The sequence below is a fragment of the Uloborus diversus genome, chromosome 8, assembly GCF_026930045.1.
Source record: "Uloborus diversus isolate 005 chromosome 8, Udiv.v.3.1, whole genome shotgun sequence".
NCBI lineage: Eukaryota > Metazoa > Arthropoda > Arachnida > Araneae > Uloboridae > Uloborus > Uloborus diversus.
Genome location: NC_072738.1, coordinates 49890571 through 49914091, shown reverse-complemented (window position 1 = coordinate 49914091; position 23521 = coordinate 49890571). Strand labels below are relative to the sequence as shown.

General features: G+C 32.6%; 2 protein-coding genes across 2 annotated transcripts in view; both read left to right on the top strand.

Annotated features, from left to right (window-relative positions):
• The first annotated feature begins 3810 nt into the window (after positions 1 to 3810).
• LOC129228354 (syntaxin-17-like) lies at positions 3811 to 4755 on the top strand. Its single transcript, XM_054863033.1, has one exon. It carries the CDS (start codon positions 3811 to 3813, stop codon positions 4753 to 4755), a length of 945 nt encoding a protein of 314 aa, XP_054719008.1.
• LOC129227369 (aminopeptidase O-like) overlaps positions 4744 to 23521 on the top strand; it is a 45506-nt gene continuing 26728 nt past the window's right edge. Inside the window, exons 1-5 of the mRNA XM_054861919.1 lie at positions 4744 to 5369; positions 7062 to 7225; positions 9292 to 9394; positions 10399 to 10459; positions 22404 to 22525. Of these exons, the coding sequence (XP_054717894.1) occupies positions 4834 to 5369; positions 7062 to 7225; positions 9292 to 9394; positions 10399 to 10459; positions 22404 to 22525 (986 nt within the window). The 5' untranslated portion in view covers positions 4744 to 4833. The remainder of the gene's footprint in view (positions 5370 to 7061; positions 7226 to 9291; positions 9395 to 10398; positions 10460 to 22403; positions 22526 to 23521) is intronic.

Sequence of the window (23521 nt, the reverse complement as noted above, 5' to 3'; positions counted from 1 at the left end):
AATAAATTCCAGAATTTAGAAATTTAAATTTAGCAGTGTTCTCCAGGAGGAAAGCCTCTTATCTTCCCTTAACACCCCTAAATTTTCATTTTTATATTTTCTTTTCAGATATTTTTCGGGGCAGAAAATATTTTCGGGGTTCTTGAAACGCCCACCTCCATCTATTCTATTATGTCACTAAGGACTCCCTAAAATTACGTTTTTTTTTGGGGGGGGGGGGGGGAGGGACTTGTAATGCTTTTTAGACTTGTAACATTTTTTTAGGTGAGGGTCTTTTGAAACTTCATTGATTTTTCCTTTGACTTCATTTATCGGAGCTCCTCGCGAAACTGTCCAGGAAACAATCCTGGGTGTGCCCCCCACTCCTTTCCCTAGCATCACCATAGATGGCTCAAAATCTTACTTTTAGAAATTTCTCCCGAATTTGGCCTTTCCAAAGTAGCCCAAAATTGGCATCAGTTTAAAAAAAAATTTCAGAAAGACACCTCGAATTCTTTGCCTTCCTTTCTCCTATCGCTACCAAGCAAACCACACTTTTAGGGTGCCAATTTTGAAAAAAAATTGATAGGAGATCTGCCAAATTTCACTTTTGATAAGGTGGTAGGATCTCTAGCAACATTCATCTATGCCTTAATGTTGAAAAAATTTCAGACAAATACCTCAACATCTCAAATAAAAATACAAATGTGACAACCAGCAACAGGCTCTGGGCCCAGCTGGGCTGATCCTAGTCAGTTTCGTAAACTTCGTTAACGTCCCCAAAGATATCCTAAAATTGTCCTTTAAATTGTTTAACCTGTTTAACGGGAAGCTTTTCAAAGTTGCTTGGTGGGCTAAAAGCTTCCCGCCAAACAAGATAAACCATTTCAAAGGATCTATCCATATTTCTGAGGAGTTGAAGGTCTGAGGAGGTTCTAATGGAAGTAGGTGTGATGAAAGAGAAGAGGGCGTATGATAGTTTGGCACATACTTGGGGGGCAAACTAGGTGTCATAACTTTTTAAGGCTGAGAGTTTTTGCATTTAGGATGAAGGCCTTTTTTGCGTGGGAAAGTTAAAGGTTTTCTTGGCGGGAAAATTTTAACAACAGGGTTGTTTTTGATGAGATATCACATCTCTTTGCATTGATATTATTACTTTGTCTGTATTTTTAGAATTGAGAACTTCAAGTCAGAAAATTTTCAATTGAACTGTTTTGTGTTTTTAAGGAACAATAATGACAAGCCTAATTTTACGTCAAGTTATTTTCTGACCATTAAGATTCTGTGTTCGTTTTTGCAAGAATTGGGCCATTTAAATTTTTTTGCAATCCTTGTATCCTCTCTGTTGCAAAGAAAACTTCTTGGATAATAAAATACTATATTTTAAATTATATTGTTTTCAAGTATTTTACAACTTTGCAATAAATTCTATTGCAGTTTCTTTATTTGATTGATTATTCAACATTTTCATGATGGTTTCTTTAAGTGTTTTACAGCTTGCAAGCTATTTTAATCTAACTTTTCACTTTTTATTAAATGACTTTTTTTCTTAAATCGTGGATTATTTTATGGGATAATTTTAATTGTTTGGTGATTTATCTTTCTCTTGATGGAAGTCTTTGTCTTGTTTAATTCCTAATTTTGTTTAAAAGTTCATTAAAAAGACGAAATAACGCATGTTATCACCAAGCAAAAAAAAAAAAAACTAAGCCATTAAATATTTTTAATTTGAATGGTTCAGAAAATCTATACAACGTATGCGATGTCAAATCGCAGATATTCCAAATTCACCACAGTGACTGGGCATGATTCACGTGGACTAAACTCATAAAAGTCTTACTTAAATTCATTGCAAACATGGACACATTCTAATCTCATTCACCAATTTGTTTCTCTGCTTAAATATAAACAAACAGCATGGAATCTTAAAACAGAAAGCCCAATGAGCTAAGTCCGCGCGTACGCGCAGTCGCTGTGGCAAATTTGATATCAGCGATTTAACGTCTGGTTGCAACTGTTGGATCTGCTTTAGTCTTGACTGAATTTCATTTCCTAAGACAACTTTTGAATTACTGTTAGATCTGTTCTAACCTTGCAATTGCAGTCAGAGATGAACAAACCCTATTTAGGGGAAATTAGTGATTTTCAAACTTTAATTACTCTGGCCCATGATGTCCCTGGGGGTTGAATTTTTGTATATGTACTCAATGGCCCCCAAGAATATGTATACGAAAAATCATTACAATAGCCCCCCGGGGGGCTGTGATAGAACCCCGGGAAGGTACAATTTGGGGGGGGGGGGTAAAAACGAGGAGGGAGGGGGAGGAGGGTCAAGTGGGCACAAAAGGCACATCAGTAGGACACAAGGAATGTGTGCGAAATTTCAGCTTGATTTCTCTTTTCGTCTGGGCTGTAGCCCTGTCAAAGAAAGCAAAAACTTTTTTGAACAGCGATTTTCTAACTTAAACTCCTCCTCCCCTTGATGGTCCAAGGGATTGTATTTTGGTTTACCTCGTCAGGGGCCACTAGAGATTGAGTGTACCAAAAATCAACTCCAGGGGTCTTCGTGGGGCTGAGATACAGAGGAATGAAAAACCCAGAAAACCCCAACTAGTTCTGTTGTCTATAAATTTTTCTTAGTCGTGTTTATTTTCTTCCGTCTTTCTTGGCGGTGGATTTGCTTTTGTTTGCTGCTGACGTTTGGTTTCCTAGGGTACCAGACCAGAACGCTCCCGCGTCCCGTGATTTTAATTAAAATCATTTTCTTTTTGGGGGGGAGAGGGATACTTCGTTATAATTGTGTAATTCATATTTTAATTCAGTTTTTTTAATGGGAGGAAGAGGGGTGATCCTTAGATATTTTTTCAAGCCACATGCATGTTTTAGTTTTTTTTTCTTTGGGGAATGGTTCACCCCCCCCCCCCGAACTAATGCATGTTTTAATAAAAATTGTTTTTTCTTTGGATCTTATTTCTTTGAATATTGAATAGATGTTACATCTGTGTTTTTCTGGTATTAAGAACTACAGATAAGTGCTAAGAGATTAAGTCCGAAAACTTAAATATGAGAGTGGCATCTCTGTTTAAGACATCACCCCATGCTATAACATAATAATTTACATTGCTTTTGGTTAGATTTGATATTTTTCTCCTCTTACCAATTGCAGTTACCATGGTGATAATATTTTTAACCATATAGATTTAGCTCAAGGTCCTTTTTTTTTCTCTAGTGAAAACTGAAAATCTGTTGGAAGCCCTGATACTGAGCTTTAATGCTTTTTGTTTTTGTATAAATGAATTTACTTAAACTAGAAGTAAGCAAAATTTGTTAATAAATAAATTAATTTTTCACATTTGAAATGAATTGCACTTTAGTTTGTCCATAAATTTATTTTTCACTTTACGGAGCATTCTTGCAGAAAGAAATTAGATCCAGAAAATTTATTGTAGAAAGTTAAATAAAATGCTGCACAGTGCAATGAGGTAGTGGCACATACGTAGGAGTTTTTGCCAATGTTTTTTTTTCCCGAAAAAATTGGCAAATTTTATGTTAAATAGTACTATTCCCTTCATTTTACAAGGTCATGAAAATTTTTATGAAGTCTTTTAAAAGTCATGGAATTTTTTCATCCAAATAGAATATGAACCCTGTCTGTATCTTATTGAATTATTAGAATTAGCTTTGTAAAAGTTTAAAAGCATTGTAAAAATATTAATTTGGAGCATTCTTGGATTCATTTGTTCTTAGTGATGAATTTTATTCGTTCATACCCTTTGTTTCTTATTTTTCTTTTTTCATTTTTCAGGATTTATTCTTGCATTGATTTTTAATATGGGAGATAGTACCACAAATACAGAAAATATAGCCGATTTGCCAAAAATACCATTCAAGAGATTAAAATTTGCATTAAATCAAGTTGTGGATGTGGCTATACCTTTACACATTTCTATTTTAAAGGAAAAAACAAAAACCATTCAATCTTTAAAAGCTGAAAATAAAGAATTGGAGCTATATTATGAACAAGTGAAAGCCTCTGAAGCTGTTAGGCTGCTTAAAGCAGATTTAACCGAATTGGAAAATTTAAATCTTCAAGTTAAAGAAGAAGACAGAGAATTGTTTAATCAAAAGATTTTAGCCCCAACGAAGGATGTAATTGAAACTCTTTCTCTGTTTATGGAATTGCATTCTGACGTCTTGAATCCTCTTCCTGAGACAGATGATGCAAGCAACTCTTGTGATACCATTCCTCCACTTATTTGTAATTATGACGAAGAGCCGCCAGCAGAATATTTAGGCATAGAAGAATTGCAATGTGAAACTGAGATAATAACATCAAAAAGACGATTTGATGCATTGTCATACCTCCAGAAAGAACTTATTGAAATAAATACCATCATTAAACAATTTGCTTCATTTGTTTTTAGACAGAAAGAGAGTGTAAATACAATTGAGGACAACATTGAACAAGTTAATGAAAATGTTACACTTGGTGTTCAATTTTTGAAAAAAGCATCTGATTATAAAGCTGCATCTTTGCCTATTGCTGGTGCTGTTATTGGTGGACTGGTATTAGGCCCTGTAGGAGCACTAGCAGGATTAAAACTGTTTGGTAGTGTTGCATGTTTAGCTAGTGGTTCAGTTTTGGGCTTTGGAGCTGGTCTAAAACTAAAACAGAAGCAGCAGGCTAGTAATGATATCGAAATGAAGGCTCTGACATATCCGTCAAAATCAAAATCTCAGTCTGTTCCTGATTTAACGTCTGTTGAAAATCCTTAACGATCCCATTTCCTTTTTTAGCATATTTTAATTTGTCTTCTATCTATTAATAATCATTTTTGTGTTGAACCTTTTAAAATGTCTTCTGATGACAAAAATAATGATCTTCCTTTAGTTTCAAATGTGAATGATATTGTTGTACAGCATTATATTTTCCATTTTGTGTGCCATTTTGATGAAAAAAGTTTTAAATGCCATCAGATCTTATTTTTAAAACCAGTCTTGGGTGGGAATATTGGTTCAGTAGAAGAGGATTCTTATCGGTGTATCTGTGATCACTCTAAATTTTCAAAGAATGAGTTGAATAAAAGTATTGCTAGTAATGCAGTTTCAGATTATGGATTTGTTTTGGTGTTAGACTCCCATAAAATATTAGTGGAAAAAGTCGAAGAGATTGATATTGCGTGCACAGACTATAATGCATTGAAGTATATTGCTGCTAACCCTTTATTGTTCAGTGGCCATAAGCTGAATTTCTCATCAGATGAATGGTCTCTAAAAGTTTGGAAAGATGAAAATACATGCAACATGTGCTTTCCAAAAATTTTGAAAATTACATACAGCACATTGCCTGACGGGCCATCTTTGCTTTGGGTTACTGATCAAGAACAAAAGTAAGTGTTAAAAATCATATTTTTTATTTATGCTTCAATTAATTAAAAAAAAGTTAAAATGCAGATTTAGCATTTAATGTTGAAACTTTTTTCATTCTTTTTTTTTTTTTTTTTTGTTATTTTCATATTAAAAAGTAAACATAGCTTTTGCATGTTCTGAATTTTTATTTTCCATCAAATGTTTAATATTTAATTTTCCGGCAACTATTGAATATTTTATTTCTTCCTTTCCTTCACATGAAAAAGAGAGGTAGCATGGAGAAATTTAAACATCTGTTACTTTTTTCAGAACAAATTAAACAAGCTTTGTAGATGAATTGTATTTTTAACTTTAAAATGAAATAGAGCAGATTTAGGATCCTCTGTTTGTTCATTAGATCATAAGTGGGCAGATAAGTGGGGTACTGCAGTTAATGTTGGGAGAAATGTCAAGTGCTACCCTTCGTTCATAGAAAAAAAGCAGGGTACGATTAAGATATCGGGTTGTTTGGCCAAATAATTTTTTAGAGCCCCCTCTATTCAAACTGTACAATTTTAACCATGATTTTTACCATTTGGAGGCCCCTAAATAGTGGGGACCCTAGACCACAATCTGATCGGCCTGTTTAGTAATCAGGCCCCGAATATAAAAATTATCTGTAACAACTTTTTATAGAGTAAATATAAACTAATCTTTTGGAGTAAATTTGGGAAAATTAAATTTTTAATACCATTTTTTTTTTCTAGATTTAAAATTTACATCTTGCTGTAACGAGATATGAAATGAGTCCAATTAAAATTTTAACTACAGATTTGGTGCTCTGGGCTCGTGCCCCATGTGCCCATGCCTTAATCTGACCCTAGAAATTAGCATAGAAGTTATTGTTTACTGGGTTTGATATTTAATCTGGCAGAAAATGATCTGGATGTCTTAATAAATAAAAATTTCAAGTTTAGCCAACAAGAACTTGCAACAACAACAACTAAAGCCAACAGAATGCATGTGTTTATCAATAGATCTATTTCAAATAAATTTAAGAAGTTTCTTCTGCCCTTATAGAAATTTGGTAAGACCTCATTTGGAGTAAATGCTGATCAGTTTTGGTCTCCTTATCTCAGGGAAGATATTTCTTTATTGGAAAGAGTTTAAAGAGGTGCTACTAGACTAGTAAAGGGACTTTCAGATTTTGATAATGATACCAGATTTAAAAGCTTAACATGTATCCCCTGGAGCAAAGGAAAGTTGGAGGAGTCATGATTTAATTGTAAAAATTTGTAAAACTGAAAGATGTTAATGGCGTAAATTTTTGCACAGAAAGCAGGACAGGGGATCACTGTTTTAAGCTATTCAAATCTCAGGCTAACCTAGAAATTAGGAGAAATTACTACTTTAACAGGGTTGTGAGCACTTGAAACAGCTTACCGCAAGAGGCTGTAATGAGTAAGGGTATGGATAGCTTTAAGAGGGCCATTGGTCTTCATTGGGGACTAATAAACTGTTTATTAGTCCTCAATGCGTAGCTGGGCCCTGAGCCTGTTGCTGGTCGTCTCATTTGTATTGTACCTTTGTCTTGCTCACTAAGCAATAATCTTATCATTGTATATTTTTTACTTTCTAGCTCATTTGAGACAAAGCAAAAAAGTTTTCAAACATTTGTATTTTATAGACAGTAATACAAGTGTTTCAAACTGCATTATATATTTTCTTTGCAGTCCTGCAGTTTTTACCTATGGTGCTTGGATTAATAATCGATCCTTATTTCCATGTCAAGAACCACCAACTGCTATGGCTACATGGGAAGCTACTGTTTGTGTGGACAATTCATCTGTTGTCCTTATGAGTGGTGATGATGAACCTACTATAAATTGCATTGAAGGTATGACATCATTTATGTAAACCTTTTATATTTATGAAGGTTGAAGTGCTTTACTTTAGGATCAGAAAGCAATATTATGAAGTATTGGTTAAGTTAAATCTTCTTTCATCTTGTCTAATTATCTAGTTCAGAGAAAATATTTTCAAGTTTCAGCCTCTAATTTGATTTTCTTTTTTGTTTGTTTTCCTATTTCTTCCTTTTTTCTTATCTTATGCTCTTATTTCTTGTTTTCTTCTATTTAAAATAAATGCATGAGTGATATTCCAGCAGCTAGCCCTTTCGAGAGAGATAAAAGTAAATTTCAACTCTGAATGTTCAAACAATTAATTAGTAAAGCCTGTGAGGAGAAAAAATTGAAATGAATTTAATGTTATTTTCAAAGTTGTAACATTTCTTGTAACAAACTCTCTTACATGCTTATGCACAGTGCTGTAGGCCGGGGTGGGCTGACTACTAGTAACTTAGGCGTCAAACTAGTAACTGAAGGGTCCCGGGTCTGATACTAGCCGGTCAAAGATCTTCCATGCTGGCTAATGGTGAATGGGGCACATTAAATGTGTTTGTAGTCACAAAGTCCCCCAAGTTCCCAATTCCAAATCAATTCCTCTGGGAATTCTGGATCAGAGGATGCTCTGTTTCTAATCTGGATAAGAAAAACAGAGCTTTCTTCAAGTTCCCACACAACCAGTTAAACCAGATGTAGTGGTAGGTGCGGGAGATCCTGGAGTGTAATGTAATGGAGCAGAATGTTTGGGGGAACATAGTATTTACAGGGTTGATGTCTTGGTTAATGTGTTTCTTTGTAGGCCAAAAAAGAGCAGTTTATATTACTTAAGCCTCCTTTAATTAAAAAAGCTGGATTATTTGTTTCAGAAACAAAGGTGTAAAGGACCTTAGAAAAGTAGTAAATTACCCTCGAAAACTTCCCTAAGTATTCTAATGGTTCAGTCTGCGCCATCACTATCCATCTATCTGAGCACCTCTGCTTATTAACAACATCAGTGACAAGGCACACATTAATACATTTTCCTGAAGTTTGTGTTTTCATGTTTTTTTTTTTTTTTTTTAATTTTTTTAAATCAATTCTGTTAGCTGATTACTATACTCAGCCATTTTATCATGCATTCTTTTTTTTTTTCTTTTTTTTTTTAAATAAGCTAAAACAGGGTTCTTACAAGTTCAAAGAATGCTGGAATAGTTAGAGAAATTAAAAATAATGCCAAAAATGTCATAGAAAAGTCAGGGAGGAATAAAATATTATACAACTATGTCAACGAAATGTAAAATGCTATATATATATTTTTTAAACGTTGAATGTTGTTAAATGTAATCAACTTCATTCCTCATTCTCATTTTTGTTTGTTTGTTTTTATTAATTTATTTTTTTTTAAAATTAAGTATAAGTACTCTTTTCTTTTTTTTTATCATCTTAAAATTCAGTATTTATATTAGTAATTGTGCAGTTTGATTATGAATGTTAGTTATCATTATAGCTGAAACTCATTAATACAGACCTTTTAAACAGCTGTTAATCTAGAATGATGTGGTGAAGAAATAAACTTCACAGTACATGGAAGGGTGCATGGAAATCCTCCAAAAATTTTGCATTAAATGGTTAGATGGTGAAAAGTATTCAGATGTAGAAAAATGTGCACAAAAACTATACAAATATATATGTGAAGATTTCCCGTGTTCTCCATACTTTTCTACTGGCATTCATTTTAAAGAAAATAATGTGTGTTCTATGTATTTTGGATTTATTTTATGTTACTGAAAATACTCATTACAATGTTTAGAGCATAAATGTATAAAAATAAAAGATTTCTCTGGTTTGTTTCTATGTAACAATTGTATTTAATGATTGTCAAGGGACTGGAAAAGTTATCGTTAAATCAAGGATATCGTTAAATTCAGGGGCATAAACATTTAGTGCAGTTAAATCCGGACCAGTGAACTGAGTCATTAAATTGAGGAAATTGTTAAATCGGGTATCGTTAAATCGAAGTTATACTGTAATATCAGTATCATTGAAATCAATCTCAAAATAATTTGCTTTCTTTTTGTAGGAAATACAAGCTATTATTACTATACAAAAAGTGTACTTCCTTTATCCACTTTATGCTTGGCAATAGGATTTTGGGAAGAACATTTAATTTGCTCTTCTTACTGGTAATTATTTTTTCTCTTCAGTTGTTTACTAAACAGGGTGGTTCAAGAAGAATGGTGGCATTTGATAAGGCTACTGATTTAGAAATATTGAGCATACAGCTCTCTGGTGGAGTTTGGAAGAACAAATTGTAAAGTTTCCATTGGCTACTACAAAGTGCCTACGTGTCCCACTTGGTATTTATTATTCAGAATGACCATCATGGGAAAAGTGACTTAACACTTAATGAATAGTCCCCGTAGATCACCAGACCTAACATGATGTGATTTTTTCCTGTGGAGATATGCAAAGGATACTGTTGATACCCCCTTACCTTCTAATCTAGACAAGCCGAAAATTAGATCACTATCAACTGCATCTGTGGCTGCATTCATGCTTCACAGGGGTGCCCACAGGATGGGATTATATTGTAAGATGTGCCATCAAAATGTTTGGGTGGGATTTTTTAATATTTTTAACTTATTTATTAAAGTTTTTTTATCGGTTTATTTTTAATGAAAATTGTTTAGTGTATTTTATTCTGTTTTACATTTATTTAGTTCGTGTGTGTTTGTGTCATTGGCGTAGAACAGAACTTATCTAATAAAATACTAATACGACAGTAATAAAAAATAAATAAATTGTTAAAAAAATATACTAAAAAATAAATAAAATAAAAAAAGCGCTAAAAATAATCAAAAAAGAGAAACAGGATTGAGAATATATATATATTTTTTTGGGGGGGGGGGGGCAATTTGCATCATTGAACTTGGGGGGGGGGGGGCACCCTTGATGCTTCAACCTGTTTAGTAGTAGTTTCAGAACATTTGTGGGATAATGTTCAGGTATCAGGAGGATATCTTAGAGTTATTTAGATTTGTAAAACAAATTTCGTTTTTGTACCATATCTGCTCGAAATATACATGTTTGAAACCACATCATTCTTTTTGAATCGCCTTGTATTAAAAAAATAATAATTACCAACATCAATTTTTCATTGTGCTGATATTATTTTTATTTTTTAAAGCAGTACTAAGACAAAATGCAGAATTTTTGCTCCACCTAGTCTACTGGATAAAGCTGTTCAGGTAAGAACATGTGTCTGTATTTATTTCCATTTTTATTTTAAAATCTGAAATACCAAATAAATAGTTGTCATTTTAACCATATTATACCTAAGTTCTGAGGAGTCTTTTTTTTTTTGTGAAAGAAATGGATCCTCAAGGTTTTTTATTTGAAAACCCAGGGTCCGTACGGGTTATGGAAAGTTATGGGAAAAAATAAACAAATTTTTCAGACCTAGAGAAGTCATGGAAAATTAATATTTTTATTAAAAGTCATGGAAATTTATTTGAAGACATGGAAAAATTTGTTGAGCAGTAAGAGAGTAACAGTAGCTGAAAGAGCATTAAAAACCTTGAGTGATTAAAAAATATTGCTTGTAAAAGATATTAATACGAAAATCGAATGATCCCAAAAATAAATCTGAGTTTTGGAATCCTGTCGCATCCGCTTCTATAACAGCCGCCCGCCTTTTTTTGTAATGTGATATTACTACTGGGACTTCATTCTACTAATTTTGAATTCACCATTATTTTTAGCATTTCTTATATTTGATACTAGTCGACCCGTGCGGAACTCCGCACTGTGCTTTGAATCATTTCATAAGGCTCTTTAAAAATTTCAAAGAAAGAAAAGACCCGAAAAAAGTAAACGGAAAAGAGTAAGCGCACAAGAGAAGGCATGTAATTTGAAGACATCAGTAACAAAACCTCGTTAAATAGAACGTTGTGATAATTTGATCATCGCTCACCTTTTGGTTGTACGTATTTTCAATGCAAACATAAATATCATTAATAATGTGGCTGAGTGACTCATGAAAAGCAGTAATTTTGCATGTGAAAACATAGGTTGTGGCAAATACAGTCCTGCCCATGTGAGCATCTGACGGAAAAAAAAGAAAATCAAGAGATATTTATTGGCGCGGATTCGAACTGGCGCCATTCTGATAAACAGCACGACACTCCAACAAACTTAGCGATTGCGCCTTCCTTTTCAAATGCTATTCATTAAAGGAATGCGTAATAAAAAACAGCAAAAAAGCTTTTTGCCGGGAAAAAAAAAAGATCATGCATCTATGTTTTGTCATTGCGAGCCTGATACGATTCAAAATTATTCGTAAAACATGGAATTTGATTTAAGAATGAGGAAGATCTCACGTAGCGATTGAAACAAGCATTCTAGGGAAGTAATAACTTCGTTGAAAATAAGTATTTTTATTTTTGAATATTGAACAATTTCCCATAGCAGGCTGCTTTAACCGTTACGGCTTAAATGCCCGCACATGTTTTTCTTTTAATCGGACACTTAAAATTCAAAATCAAAACCAGTTGAACTAATTCCGTTTTTTAAGTGTAATTTTTCGAACATAGACAAAATGTATTTTTGTTTTCAGCTGAAAGCAGAGGAGCAGAAAATGATTTCTTACTAATGAAGTTGATAATAATTTTAATGTTTTATATCGTATTTGAATAAATTATAGGTTTACTGGGTGAAACTCGTAGTTTCAATTTGGCATAGTATTTTTTCATTTGTACAAAAGGTCGAACACTGGTATTAGAAAAATCTACATTTCAGCATACAATGAAAATGTTTTCTGCACAAAAAGGATTCCTTTGAGGTAAATCTAATATTTTTTTTATGCTTACATTATGCTTAGTGGTCTGGTCGGAGTCAAGGCTTTGTTAAAAAAGGGAAGAACACCCTTCGATTAACAGTCAAATTATCTGAATGATAACTGTAGCCTGCATAAAGGAGTCGAAACACCAAGTAGCATTCCCACTGCATTTATTTTATTACGTGTGTTATCTGTTGTATGTTATGAGTACATGTAATGAGTAATATTAATGTAAATTTAATATTATGTCTGATAGCCCGAGCTTGCCCGAAGCTCAGATAATTTATAGCCGAACGCTCTACCAAAAAAGCTTATTAATTTAACCGAACAACTAAGTCCAGTGCTTTTAAGCTTTGTTTAAAAAAAAAACACACACAGGTTAATTTTGTTTTATTTTATTTATTTATTTATTTTTTTGCCAAAAGCGACACAAAAAAATTGGAAAATTGTATTAGAACTTTGCTTCAAAAAAAATTTGCATAAGACCTACAGGCTGCATTAATATTTTGCAACAGCAAGGGGAGTTTCCGAAAACTTGATTTTTAAACCGTAAATCTATTTTTCGGCATTAGCCGGCCTGATAAGTTTTGAAATGAGGGGGAATTTCTTCAGGAGATAAGAAAGATCTCGCATACTGACAGAAAAATAATCCACAGAAATAATATATAAGATAAGATATTGAATTGAAGTGTTTTTATTTTTGAACATTTTTACAATTTGTTATCGCAGGCTGCTTGAACCGTTATGGTTTAGATGGCAGCACATGTTCATTTCATCATTTAACATCATGGTTAAAATACAAAATGATTTGAACTAAGTTCTTTTTTAAGCGTAGCTTTTCGAATGTAGTAAAAATGTGATAGGGTATTTGTTTTTTTGCAAAAAGAAGAAAAAATATATATTTTACCCTTGAAATTGGAATAGTAATTTTTTTTTTTTTGTACAAAGAGTCAAAAACTCATTAGAAAAATCTATATTTCAATATACGATTTCTTATTTTTTTCTGAACAAAAAACAATTCCATTGTAGTCTGAAATCTTGAACCTGATACTTATATTTTCGCTTACATTATGCTTTAATTTTCTTACCAGAGCCGAAGTTAAAAAAAAAAAAAATCTCCTTACAATTAAGAATCAATTTAGCTGTGTGTTGCATCAAGTTTTCATAACAGCAAGGAGCGTTTCCATCCCATCTATTCCCTCATGTTTGTTAATCATTGTTATTAAGTGTTCACGTAATGCGCGGTATTTGTCTAATATTTTTGATGCAGATTGTCCGGACATGGGCCCGAACACTCATTCTCCTGGTTACCAGGCGAACGCTCTGCTGATCAAGCTATTCAGCTCTGTCGGTCACTGTGCAAGTTAAAGTTATGAATTTAACCGAAAACCTCATTCTGGTTCTTTAAAACAGGTTTTTTGACGGAAAAAACAATTTTTAGACCGTGGGTCTATTTTTCGTCAATAGCCATCACAATAAGCTTTAAAATAAGGTGTAAATCAAAGAAATCGATCAAGAATTGAGGAAGATCTCGCGTAGAAACCAAAAACAGGCTACAGAAATAATGTATAAGGATTCTTTAGTGGTGTAATTACATGTTCTTGATTTTGCCTCGCCCACTCAAAAAGTAATTCAATTGCATCTGAGTTCATTTTAACCACTTGTAAAAAAAAAATCATTATTAAATTCGTAGAGCTTATCTTAATTTGTTGAAGACTTTGGAAAATCAATACTTTTGTGAGGGAATAGAACATTGAAAAAGGAGAATTCTAATACTCTAAAACAGTGGTGCCCAGCATATGACTCGTAAAACTGATTCATGTGGCCAGCTGGAATATCTGGTTTAGATGAATGAATTTACTGAAAAACGTAGCTTTACTTTAAAGAACGAAAATACTGTCAAGTTGCATGGATGGTTAGATGCACTGTTGACACCTAAGGCAGGGTTGCCACGCACCGGGAAAACCGGGAAAACCTGGAATTGTCAGGGAAAATGAAAATGGCCGAAAATCAGGGAAATGTCAGGGAAAATGAAAAATTGCATATTTTTGATCGTTCTTAGAGCTGCCCGCGGTCTATGACGTCAAAAAAAAAACTTTCAGCCTTGTTTTTTTCGCCGCCATTCCCTTCCCATTCGTCGTTTTGTCATTCCCCTCTTCTTCCCCCTGCAGTTCTTTTTATCAACTCTCTGCCATTGGCGCGTGCGCCATAGCAGTCTGCGGCGGACATGCGCAGAAGGTACTTTCTTCCTCGTTTGAGCGGGCTCTGTTTAAACGCTGCTTGTTTACGTCAGCAGTTCTGAAGTTGTTATGATGCACAGCACATTGTTTTGTCTGCGAGTGGACTGAAGTTTTTAATGAGCTGCAATAATCTTTTCATATTTTATATTATTTCTTTAAATTAATTAATGGAATCGTATTATTCTAAACAATTTTGTTCTGTAAATTTAGTTCATTGGAAAATTTTAAACTTAGAAAGTTTCTTTTTTACAGAAGTATCGCTAATCTTTTAGTATTTTGGTAGTGATCTTTAAAGATTTCCAATGCGCTTCTTTCTTTCAAAGTAAACGTAAACCGATTTAAAAAAAAAGAGAGGAGTTTCTGATCAATGCTCAAAATTTAACTTTATGACAGGGTGCCCACAGGAGTGATTATGGCGCAAGTTGCGTCATCAAAATTTTTGGGGGGGATTTTTTAATTACTTATTTTACTTTATTTTTATTCAAATTATTTACTCATATTATTTTACTTTATTATTTTCTTCTGTGTGTGTATTTTATTGGGGAGCGAGCACACTTTTCTTTCAAAACAATAATAATAAACTAGTATGTTGTGGCCATCACGAAACTTTCTTCTATATTTTTCTTTTTTTTTCTGATCCCTCCCCATGCTTGACGAGGAAGCAATATTCCCAACAAAAACAAAATTACACATGCAAAAACTTGACGACTATCCCAATGTCTGAATTATTGCAAAAGCAAAGCAAAGAGCGAAAATTGAAAGTTATTTTAAAAGCCTTGCTTGAATTAATTACAAATATTTTATTTGTTAACAAACATAAGATGGCAACAGTTAAAAATTTTAAATCATTGAGATAATATTTCCTATCATTCCCATACAATTAAAATCACGAGAAATACGCAGACGACAATCTATTACGATTTATCTTTCTTATTGTTGCATTAATAAAAATATTTTTATTCGCAAAAAAAAAAAAAAAAAAAAATCAACACCTCTTGGAGCGATCGGCGTCAAAATTGAACCAAAGCCTGTTTACATATGGATTCACATATATTCCAAATTTCAACCAGAACGTAGCATTACTTCTTGAGATAGGGCACTCACAATGGAAAAAAAGAACGGGCGATTGCGCTACCCCCTTTTTAGCTGTTGACACCAAAATAAAATCAGCTCTTATACCCACTAAGGACTACTTGCTGATAAATTTTTCTTTCATTCTGTTCATTATTTCTTGAGATACAGCAGTCACAATTGACGACAAAAAACGTTCTATAGCTCAACCCCCGTTTGAGTTATTGACACCAAAATTGAATCAGCACCTGTTCCTGTTAATGGCAACATATGGACCAAATTTTGTTTGATTCCGCCAATTACTTCCTGAGGAATAGCAAGCACGTGTAACTCAAAAAACGTCCCATTGCTCCACCCCCCTTGGAGGAATTCGCGCCAAAAACCAATGGGCACAAGTTCACATAGGGGCACATATGTGTACCAAATTTCGTTCGATTTCATGCGGTAGTTTTTGCTGTAGAGCGGCCACAAAAAACTGGTCACACACAGACGTGACACACACACATACACACACACAGACAGACAGACATTTTCCAAAAATAGTCGAAATGGACTCAGCGCACCTCAAAACGTTCGAATCCTTCGAAATTCGAAAATTTGCACGAATCCAATACTTTCTTCTGTATATTAGATATAGAAGAAAGTAAAAATAAATAAATAGGTAAACTAAAAAAAGAGGGTTAAAAATAAAAGCGCTAAGGCGTTCAGAAATATTGGGGGGGGGGGGGGGGTTGTGCCATTGAACTTGGGGGGGGGAGCACCCCTGTTTTATGAGCTACAAACAGGGAAAATATGTGAAGCTAAAAGATGCATGTTTTTTTACAGGCCAAAGTCTAAAAGCGCTTTGAGTTCAATGGATTGGAGGGGTAGAAGGCAATAATTGAAAAAGTTTAGGTTTCATAAGTTTTTAGTTCAGATTATTTTAGCAATTAACTTTATTTTTGTGATACAGATGTCACAATTGTTAATTTTGCAGTTCTTTCACTTGATGTAAGGCAGTGGCTCCTCGCTATTGAAAATAAGTATGCTACATTTACATTAATTGTTTATTACAGTGATTTGCTTCACTTGTGTCAGTACATTAGGGTAGTTCAAAAATACACTTAAAAAAAAGGTTTCTCCTAGAATACAGGACACCACTCAATGTTGACTTGTGGATAGTAAAATACTGGAAGAATTTTAACTTCCTATTCCAACTGAAAGAGGGTGCTCGACCCCCTCCCTCAAAACTTCATAAGTATGAGGAGGGGGTTAAAAAATACATTGAACTGAAAAAACAATGTTACATACTATAATCTACACGAGTTGTATGCATATTCATTGCAATAAAATAATTACTTACATAAAAAAACAGCTGGGGAAATTAAATGTTTCTAAATTTGTGACTTTTTCTATGCTAGAGCTAATGTTAAATTAAGGGAGTTCATTGAGCACCCTCTTAAAATTTGAGTAAGAAGCTAAAACTTTTACAGCATAATACTATTAGTAAGTCTAAAAAAAAAAAAAGAAAATAAGGGGTGTCATGGACTCGAGCTGAGAGGAAAAAAAAATGAACCACCATTAGTACATATTTTTGATTATTTCAGCTTGAGTAAATTAAATTTGGTAACCATTGTTTGTAAAGTTTGAAAATGAGGTAAGTTTTATCAAAATTTGAGATGTATATATTAATGTTGCAAAATGAAGGTGGAGATCAATAACCTGGAATTTTTCTCAAAACCACCTGGAAAACCTGGAAATGTCAGGGAATTTCATTCTTGAACTTCCGTGGCAACCCTGCTAAGGGCAATATTTTTATAAAGTGAATTTATTATTCGAAACTTTAATGACTCATGCTAACTTTGTCATATTCATTACTATTCTGCCTTGTTTATTAGACATTTAAGCATCAGTATATTGCATTCTCTATATTTTTACTTTACTTAAATTTATATGTTAAAAACAAATAATAACTGTTTATAATTAGTATCTATAGTGTGCACTGACATTTTCTCAATCACAAGCACAAGTGACCTCTTTGATGAGTTAATGTCATTCACGTAAAAGTTTTGCTAAATGTCTATTTCTGAAAATTGGAAAGTTTGACATTAAACAGTACTATTCTCTTCGTGTGACAAGGTCATGAAAATTTTTTTGAAGTCATGAAAAAGTCTTGGAAAAGTTATGGAAATTTTTTATTTTGAAGTGAGTATGAACCCTGAAAAACAGACCCTTCACAATAAATAACTGCCAACTTTGCCAATTGGTTCAGGAAACTCCAGAAATTTTTATCCTTTCTCCCAAACACCCTAATAAAGTAAAAATCTTTCGAGTTTTCATCAAAACAAATTTTTCCATAAAAGGACTTTTCAGTGATTAGACTTTTGGGGTAAATCTCCACAATAAATCTTTTGCTATAAAAAAAAAAAGTCTTTTCATGCACAAGTATAAAAATTGTGTATGATCATTCTTGAAGCATGTTTATTTAATTTTTCTTCTTTTTAAAATTTTATTAATTAAAAAATGAGGTAAAATGTTTCCAATATTTCTCTGAACTTCCTAAATTTTTACCTGTTTGAAGGAACATTTATTATCCTTCTTAAAGAAAAGCTTATGTCTCAACTAAAACATTTTTTCCCCAAACCTAAAAGTTGTAGGTTTTTTTTTCTTTTCATCTTCAAAAAAGTAAAAAATAGTAACCTTTGTTTTTGAATTTCAAGTCCTGCCGGATTACCAAACGTCAAATTTTGGGTCCTTAACAGGCTTAATATAATAAATTCTTACTTACATTGTACAAATCCCATTTACTCCAAAAATTTTGTAGCTAAATTTATACGTAAAAAATGTCTCTTAATTTTACGCATAAGTCCCCTTCATCTTTCAATGCTGGCAAAGATGACAGTATTTTTCCCTTGAAAAATGGACATTTCAGTCTCAAACTTTATCTTCTGCAACAATCCCTAAATGGATCTCAGGAGCGCATATTAAATTTTTTTTTCTTTTGCTGTATCTTCTGCTGTAACCTATCTGAAGTTATTGATGTTTTCAATTGTACTAGCAGTAGATATTCAGTGCTTTGTGGTTTTTTTTATTTATATATTTTTTTCAGAATAGATTATCTGATTTTTAGTTATTTTTTGAAAATAACAATGTTACAATAAGCAAATTTGGAAATTTTAAGTATTCTTAAAAACTTTTGTTTGAATTTATAAGCAGCATATGTATTAAATGTTTTATATATTTTTTATCTTTTCATCTTATACTCAGGGGCAGGGTTGGCAAGGTTTTGGACACTACGGTAAAAACCACGGTAAAAACCCTTGTTTTTACCGTCCTGCCCAAAACCCTTGTGTCCAAAACTGTCCAAAAGTGTCCAAAACTATATTTTTAGAAAAATTGTATTCTGTTAGAAAACATCAAAAACAATAAAATGTATCAAAGTAATGTTTTAGATAGAACATTTATTCAATGAGAACATTCAACTTATTTATGCAGCTGATTTAAAACTAGTTATATAGAAGTTGAATTCTTGATTAAAATTTCAATTTGTATGCATGATTTTATTTAGCTTTTTTATATTAGTAACCAAATTTCCCTATGTTTATGCAGGTGGGCAAATAAAAGCAAGGTTTTTATCATCCTGTTCAAAACCATTGTGTCCAAAACTACTTTTTGACCATTTAATATATTTATTCAACATTCAAGTATATATATATATATATATATATATATATATATATATATATATATATATATATGTGTGTGTGTGTGTGTGTGTGTAACTTATTTATGTAGCTGATTTTAATCTAGTTACATAGAAATTAAATTCTACAATAAAAATTTCAATTTGCATGCAGGAGTTTGTTTTTTTTCCCTCACAAACCAAATTTTTCAACATTTATGCATGTATGCAAAAGAAAGTGTTCAAAATATGGTGCTATAACTGACTTAAATGCAATAAATTACAATTTTTTTTATAGTTACAGAATGTATTATATTAAAAATATGAACAAAAAAAGAATAGCACTAGTTTTATAACATAAGTGTTTCATCATCAATTTCTTGTTCTTACATATATGATTTAAAAAATAATTTTCGTTAAACCATCATGTAAAACTTATTTGAAAAAACCATTTTAAATTTTTTTTTCTTTGGCTCCTAAATATTGCACATTTTGTAATATTCCTTTGAATTATAAATGGAACTGAAATTAGTTGTCTTGGTTGTGTTGTGAATTTCCTTTCATAACTCTACCAACTGTTACATAAGAAAGTTTTTATGTAATAGTTATTGGCAATTTTTTAAGTAAAATATTTTTAATTAACATTTTGGAGAAAAATATTACCAAATATTCATTAATTAAACCTCATTATTATTTATAATTATGCATTACGAATATTGCAGTAAATACGAATTGATTAGATAACACCTCTTTAGCTTTAGCATAGTTTTGGACAGTTTAAGACAGTTTCGGACACTTTTTTGGACAGTTTTAGACAGTTTTGGACGGTAAAAACCACCTGTCCTGTCCTAAACCAGTTTTGGACAGTCCAAAACCCAACCCTGCTCAGGGGTGCCCACAAAAAGGGGAGGGTATATTTTATTTTATTTATTTAACTGTATTAACTGATTTATTTTTGATTAAAGGTATTTTAATTTTATTTTATTTTATTCTGTTTATATTTTATGTCATTTATTTATTTAGTTTGTGTGTGTGTGTATGTCATTGGCATAGCAATAGTAATAATAATAATGTGTTAAAAATAAATAATTAAAAAATAGTAAAAAAAATTAATTAAATAAAAATACTTTTAAAAAATAATGAAATAAAAAAAAAGTTAAAAAAACAAAAATATGGTTGAGAAAAATTTTGGGGAGGAATTTGCGCCATTGAACTTGGGGGGGGGGGGGGAATGGGCCCCCCTGCTTAACTCTGCTGTTTGCAATGGAGTACTTAAACTGTGTGATTTATGCTTGGCTGCTAATATGAAATTGTATGAACTATGAAAAGAAATTTTAAGGTTTTCAGTTTCATAAGAACTGCAAATTTGTGTAAATATCAGTATGCTCTTATGTAATTATGCTTTAACAATGTTGGTTTCATCATTTACTGTTTTTGCACAAGGGAGAACATTTTTTTACTGCATAGATGTTTTAATAATATATTTTTCAAACTGTTCATTCCTTTTTTCAAATTGTTCTGTTCTTCTATTTTATTTTTGTAATTAAATCATAGTTTTATGCTTTTTACTTTCTTCTATATCTAATACATAGAAGAAAGTATTGGATTCGTGCAAATTTTCGAATTTCGAATTTTGACGGATTCGAACGTTTTGAGGTGTGCTGAGTCCATTTCGACTATTTTTGGAAAATGTCTGTCTGTCTGTGTGTGTATGTATGTGTGTGTGTATGTGTGTGTGTCACGTCTGTGTGTGACCAGTTTTTTGTGGCCGCTCTGCAGCAAAACTACCGCATGAAATCGAACGAAATTTGGTACACATATGTGCCCCTATGTGAACTTGTGCCCATTGGTTTTTGGCGCGAATTCCTCCAAGGGGGGTGGAGCAATGGGACGTTTTTTGAGTTACGCGTGCTTGCTATTCCTCAGGAAGTAACTGGCGGAATCAGACAAAATTTGGTCCATATGTTGCCATTAACAGGAACAGGTGCTGATTCAATTTTGGTGTCAATCACTCAAACGGGGGTTGAGCTATAGAACGTTTTTTGTCGTCAATTGTGACTGCTGTATCTCAAGAAATAATGAACAGAATGAAAGAAAAATTTATCGGCAAGTAGTCCTTAGTGGGTATAAGAGCTGATTTTATTTTGGTGTCAACAGCTAAAAAGGGGGGTAGCGCAATCACCCGTTCTTTTTTTCCATTGTGAGTGCCCTATCTCAAGAAGTAATGCTACGTTCTGGTTGAAATTTGGAATATATGTGAATCCATATGTAAACAGGCTTTGGTTCAATTTTGACGCCAATCGCTCCAAGAGGTGTTGATTTTTTTTTTTTTTTTTTGAATAAAAATAGCTTTATTAATGCAACAATAAGAAAGATAAATCGTAATAGATTGTCGTCTGCGTATTTCTCGTGATTTTAATTGAATGGAAATGATCGGAAATATTATCTCAATGATTTAAAAATTTTAACTGTTGCCATCTTATGTTTGTTAACAAATAAAATATTTGTAATTAATTCAAGCAAGGCTTTTAAAATAACTTTCAATTTTCGCTCTTTGCTTTGCTTTTGCAATAATTCAGACATTGGGATGGTCGTCAAGTTTTTGCATGTGTAATTTTGTTTTTGTTGGGAATATTGCTTTCTCGTCAAGCATGGGGAGGGATCAGAAAAAAAATGAAAAATATAGAACAAAGTTTCGTGATGGCCACAACATACTAGTTTTCTATTTATCTCTCATGAAGATATGTTGTTCGTTTTTCCTTTTACCATTTGCTTTCCTAAAAGCTTTGTATTGAAAAACTAAAAAAGAGGAAGACTCTGATTGACTGACACTTTGATTGGTTTTGTTGTGTGAGAGAGTCAGTTGCTGCATTGAAATGAAACTTTTGTACCTCGCATTTCCCTGCTCTAACCTTAGGAGAAAAAAAAAGTATGGTTGGGAAATTCACCGTTAACATGCCAAAGGAGCTTGTATCCTGTACCCAAGAAGGGGGTTTTCCCTTAGGGGCCATCATTAGCATCTATACCTAGTTAGTAAACAAACTGGTTTTGCCAAGTGCATTCTGGGTAAAACCCTCACACTTACTCCAGTTAAAAACAGGAAAAAGAAAGATCCACATTTACCCTGGAAATAAGCAAAATGCGGTTTAAAGCAGGTTCTTTCCCGGGGTAGAAAGGTTCATGTGAACGTGGCTAATGTAGTCAGTTGTTGTTCCATATAGTTTGTATAAATTTATACTACTCACTAATTTGGTACAATCTGATACTTGAAAACCTTGAATTTTTTCTGCCCAACCAAAATTAATGCATGAATTTTATTGTGTAGTTATTAGTTATCATTTTTATGTAAAGCTAATCTTATGTATACCGTTTCATTTCTTCAGGAGTTATTTGAGTATATTCCATGTTGCCTTAAACATTCAGAAGATTTCTTAGGACCTTATCCTTTTAGAAGAATTGACTTTTTAATTGTACCTCCAACTTTTGGAAGCTTGGGAATGGCAAGGTGAACATTTTTGCAATTAATTCGATGGTTAATATTGTAAGTCTAAGTAACCGTAAATTTGGCACTGTTACAGTAAACTTGTTTTGCATAGTTCAATTTGTTATTTTAGTTTAGTCTCAGTTTCAGTTCAATTCATCATATTTACAGTTGAGCCTCCATATATCGAACTTACACATATCGAAATTTTCTATATATCGAAATCCCAGCAAATTTCAATGTTTATTACATAGAAAAATTGTTTCTATATATCGAAAAAATCTCTATATATCGAATTTTTAATCGAGACATTCGTAGATCTTTTTTTTTTTTTTACTTTAGGCTGTTTGTCTCATGAAAAAGAAGGTTAGTGGGGAAAATTATGTTTACTAAAGGTTGCTAAGAAACTCATAAGAAATCTGGGTTTGAAGGGTGTGTAGATAGGTCGTTGTTCCGTTCTGGAGTTCTTAAATTCCCTCAAGTTTATTTCAAATCTTAGTTGTAACCAGTAACACTGTAAAATCAGTTTCAAGTTATCCTTTTTGTCTGTTGATTATCATTCCTAGTCTTTTTAGCTTCAGTAAAAATCATTCAAGTGAAGAAGATTGATTTTTTATTTTTCTCTCGATTACATTGTCAAAACGAAAATCCCCTTATGTTGCGAATCAAGTTGAACTGCCGAAGAATGAAGATGTATGAAGGCACAAAAATGTAATTTCTGTTAATTTTTCAGTTATTCACTTTCGTTTAATCCAATGCTCGTATACATTAGAAATTGGGTTTCATGCACGAAAATTAGCTTTAATTTTAATGTTTTAGGAGATTTTTATGATAAAATAGGATAGTTTCTATATATCAAAATTTCTATATATCGAATTTTTTTCCGCCAATTTGCTACTTCGATATATGGAGGTCCGACTGTAATTTATTAAACAGTTAAAGTATTAATCTGTAAGTGGCCGCCCCAATGGGAGGATAAAGCAGAGCTACAACCTTATACCAACATTCCTGGTTCCAACA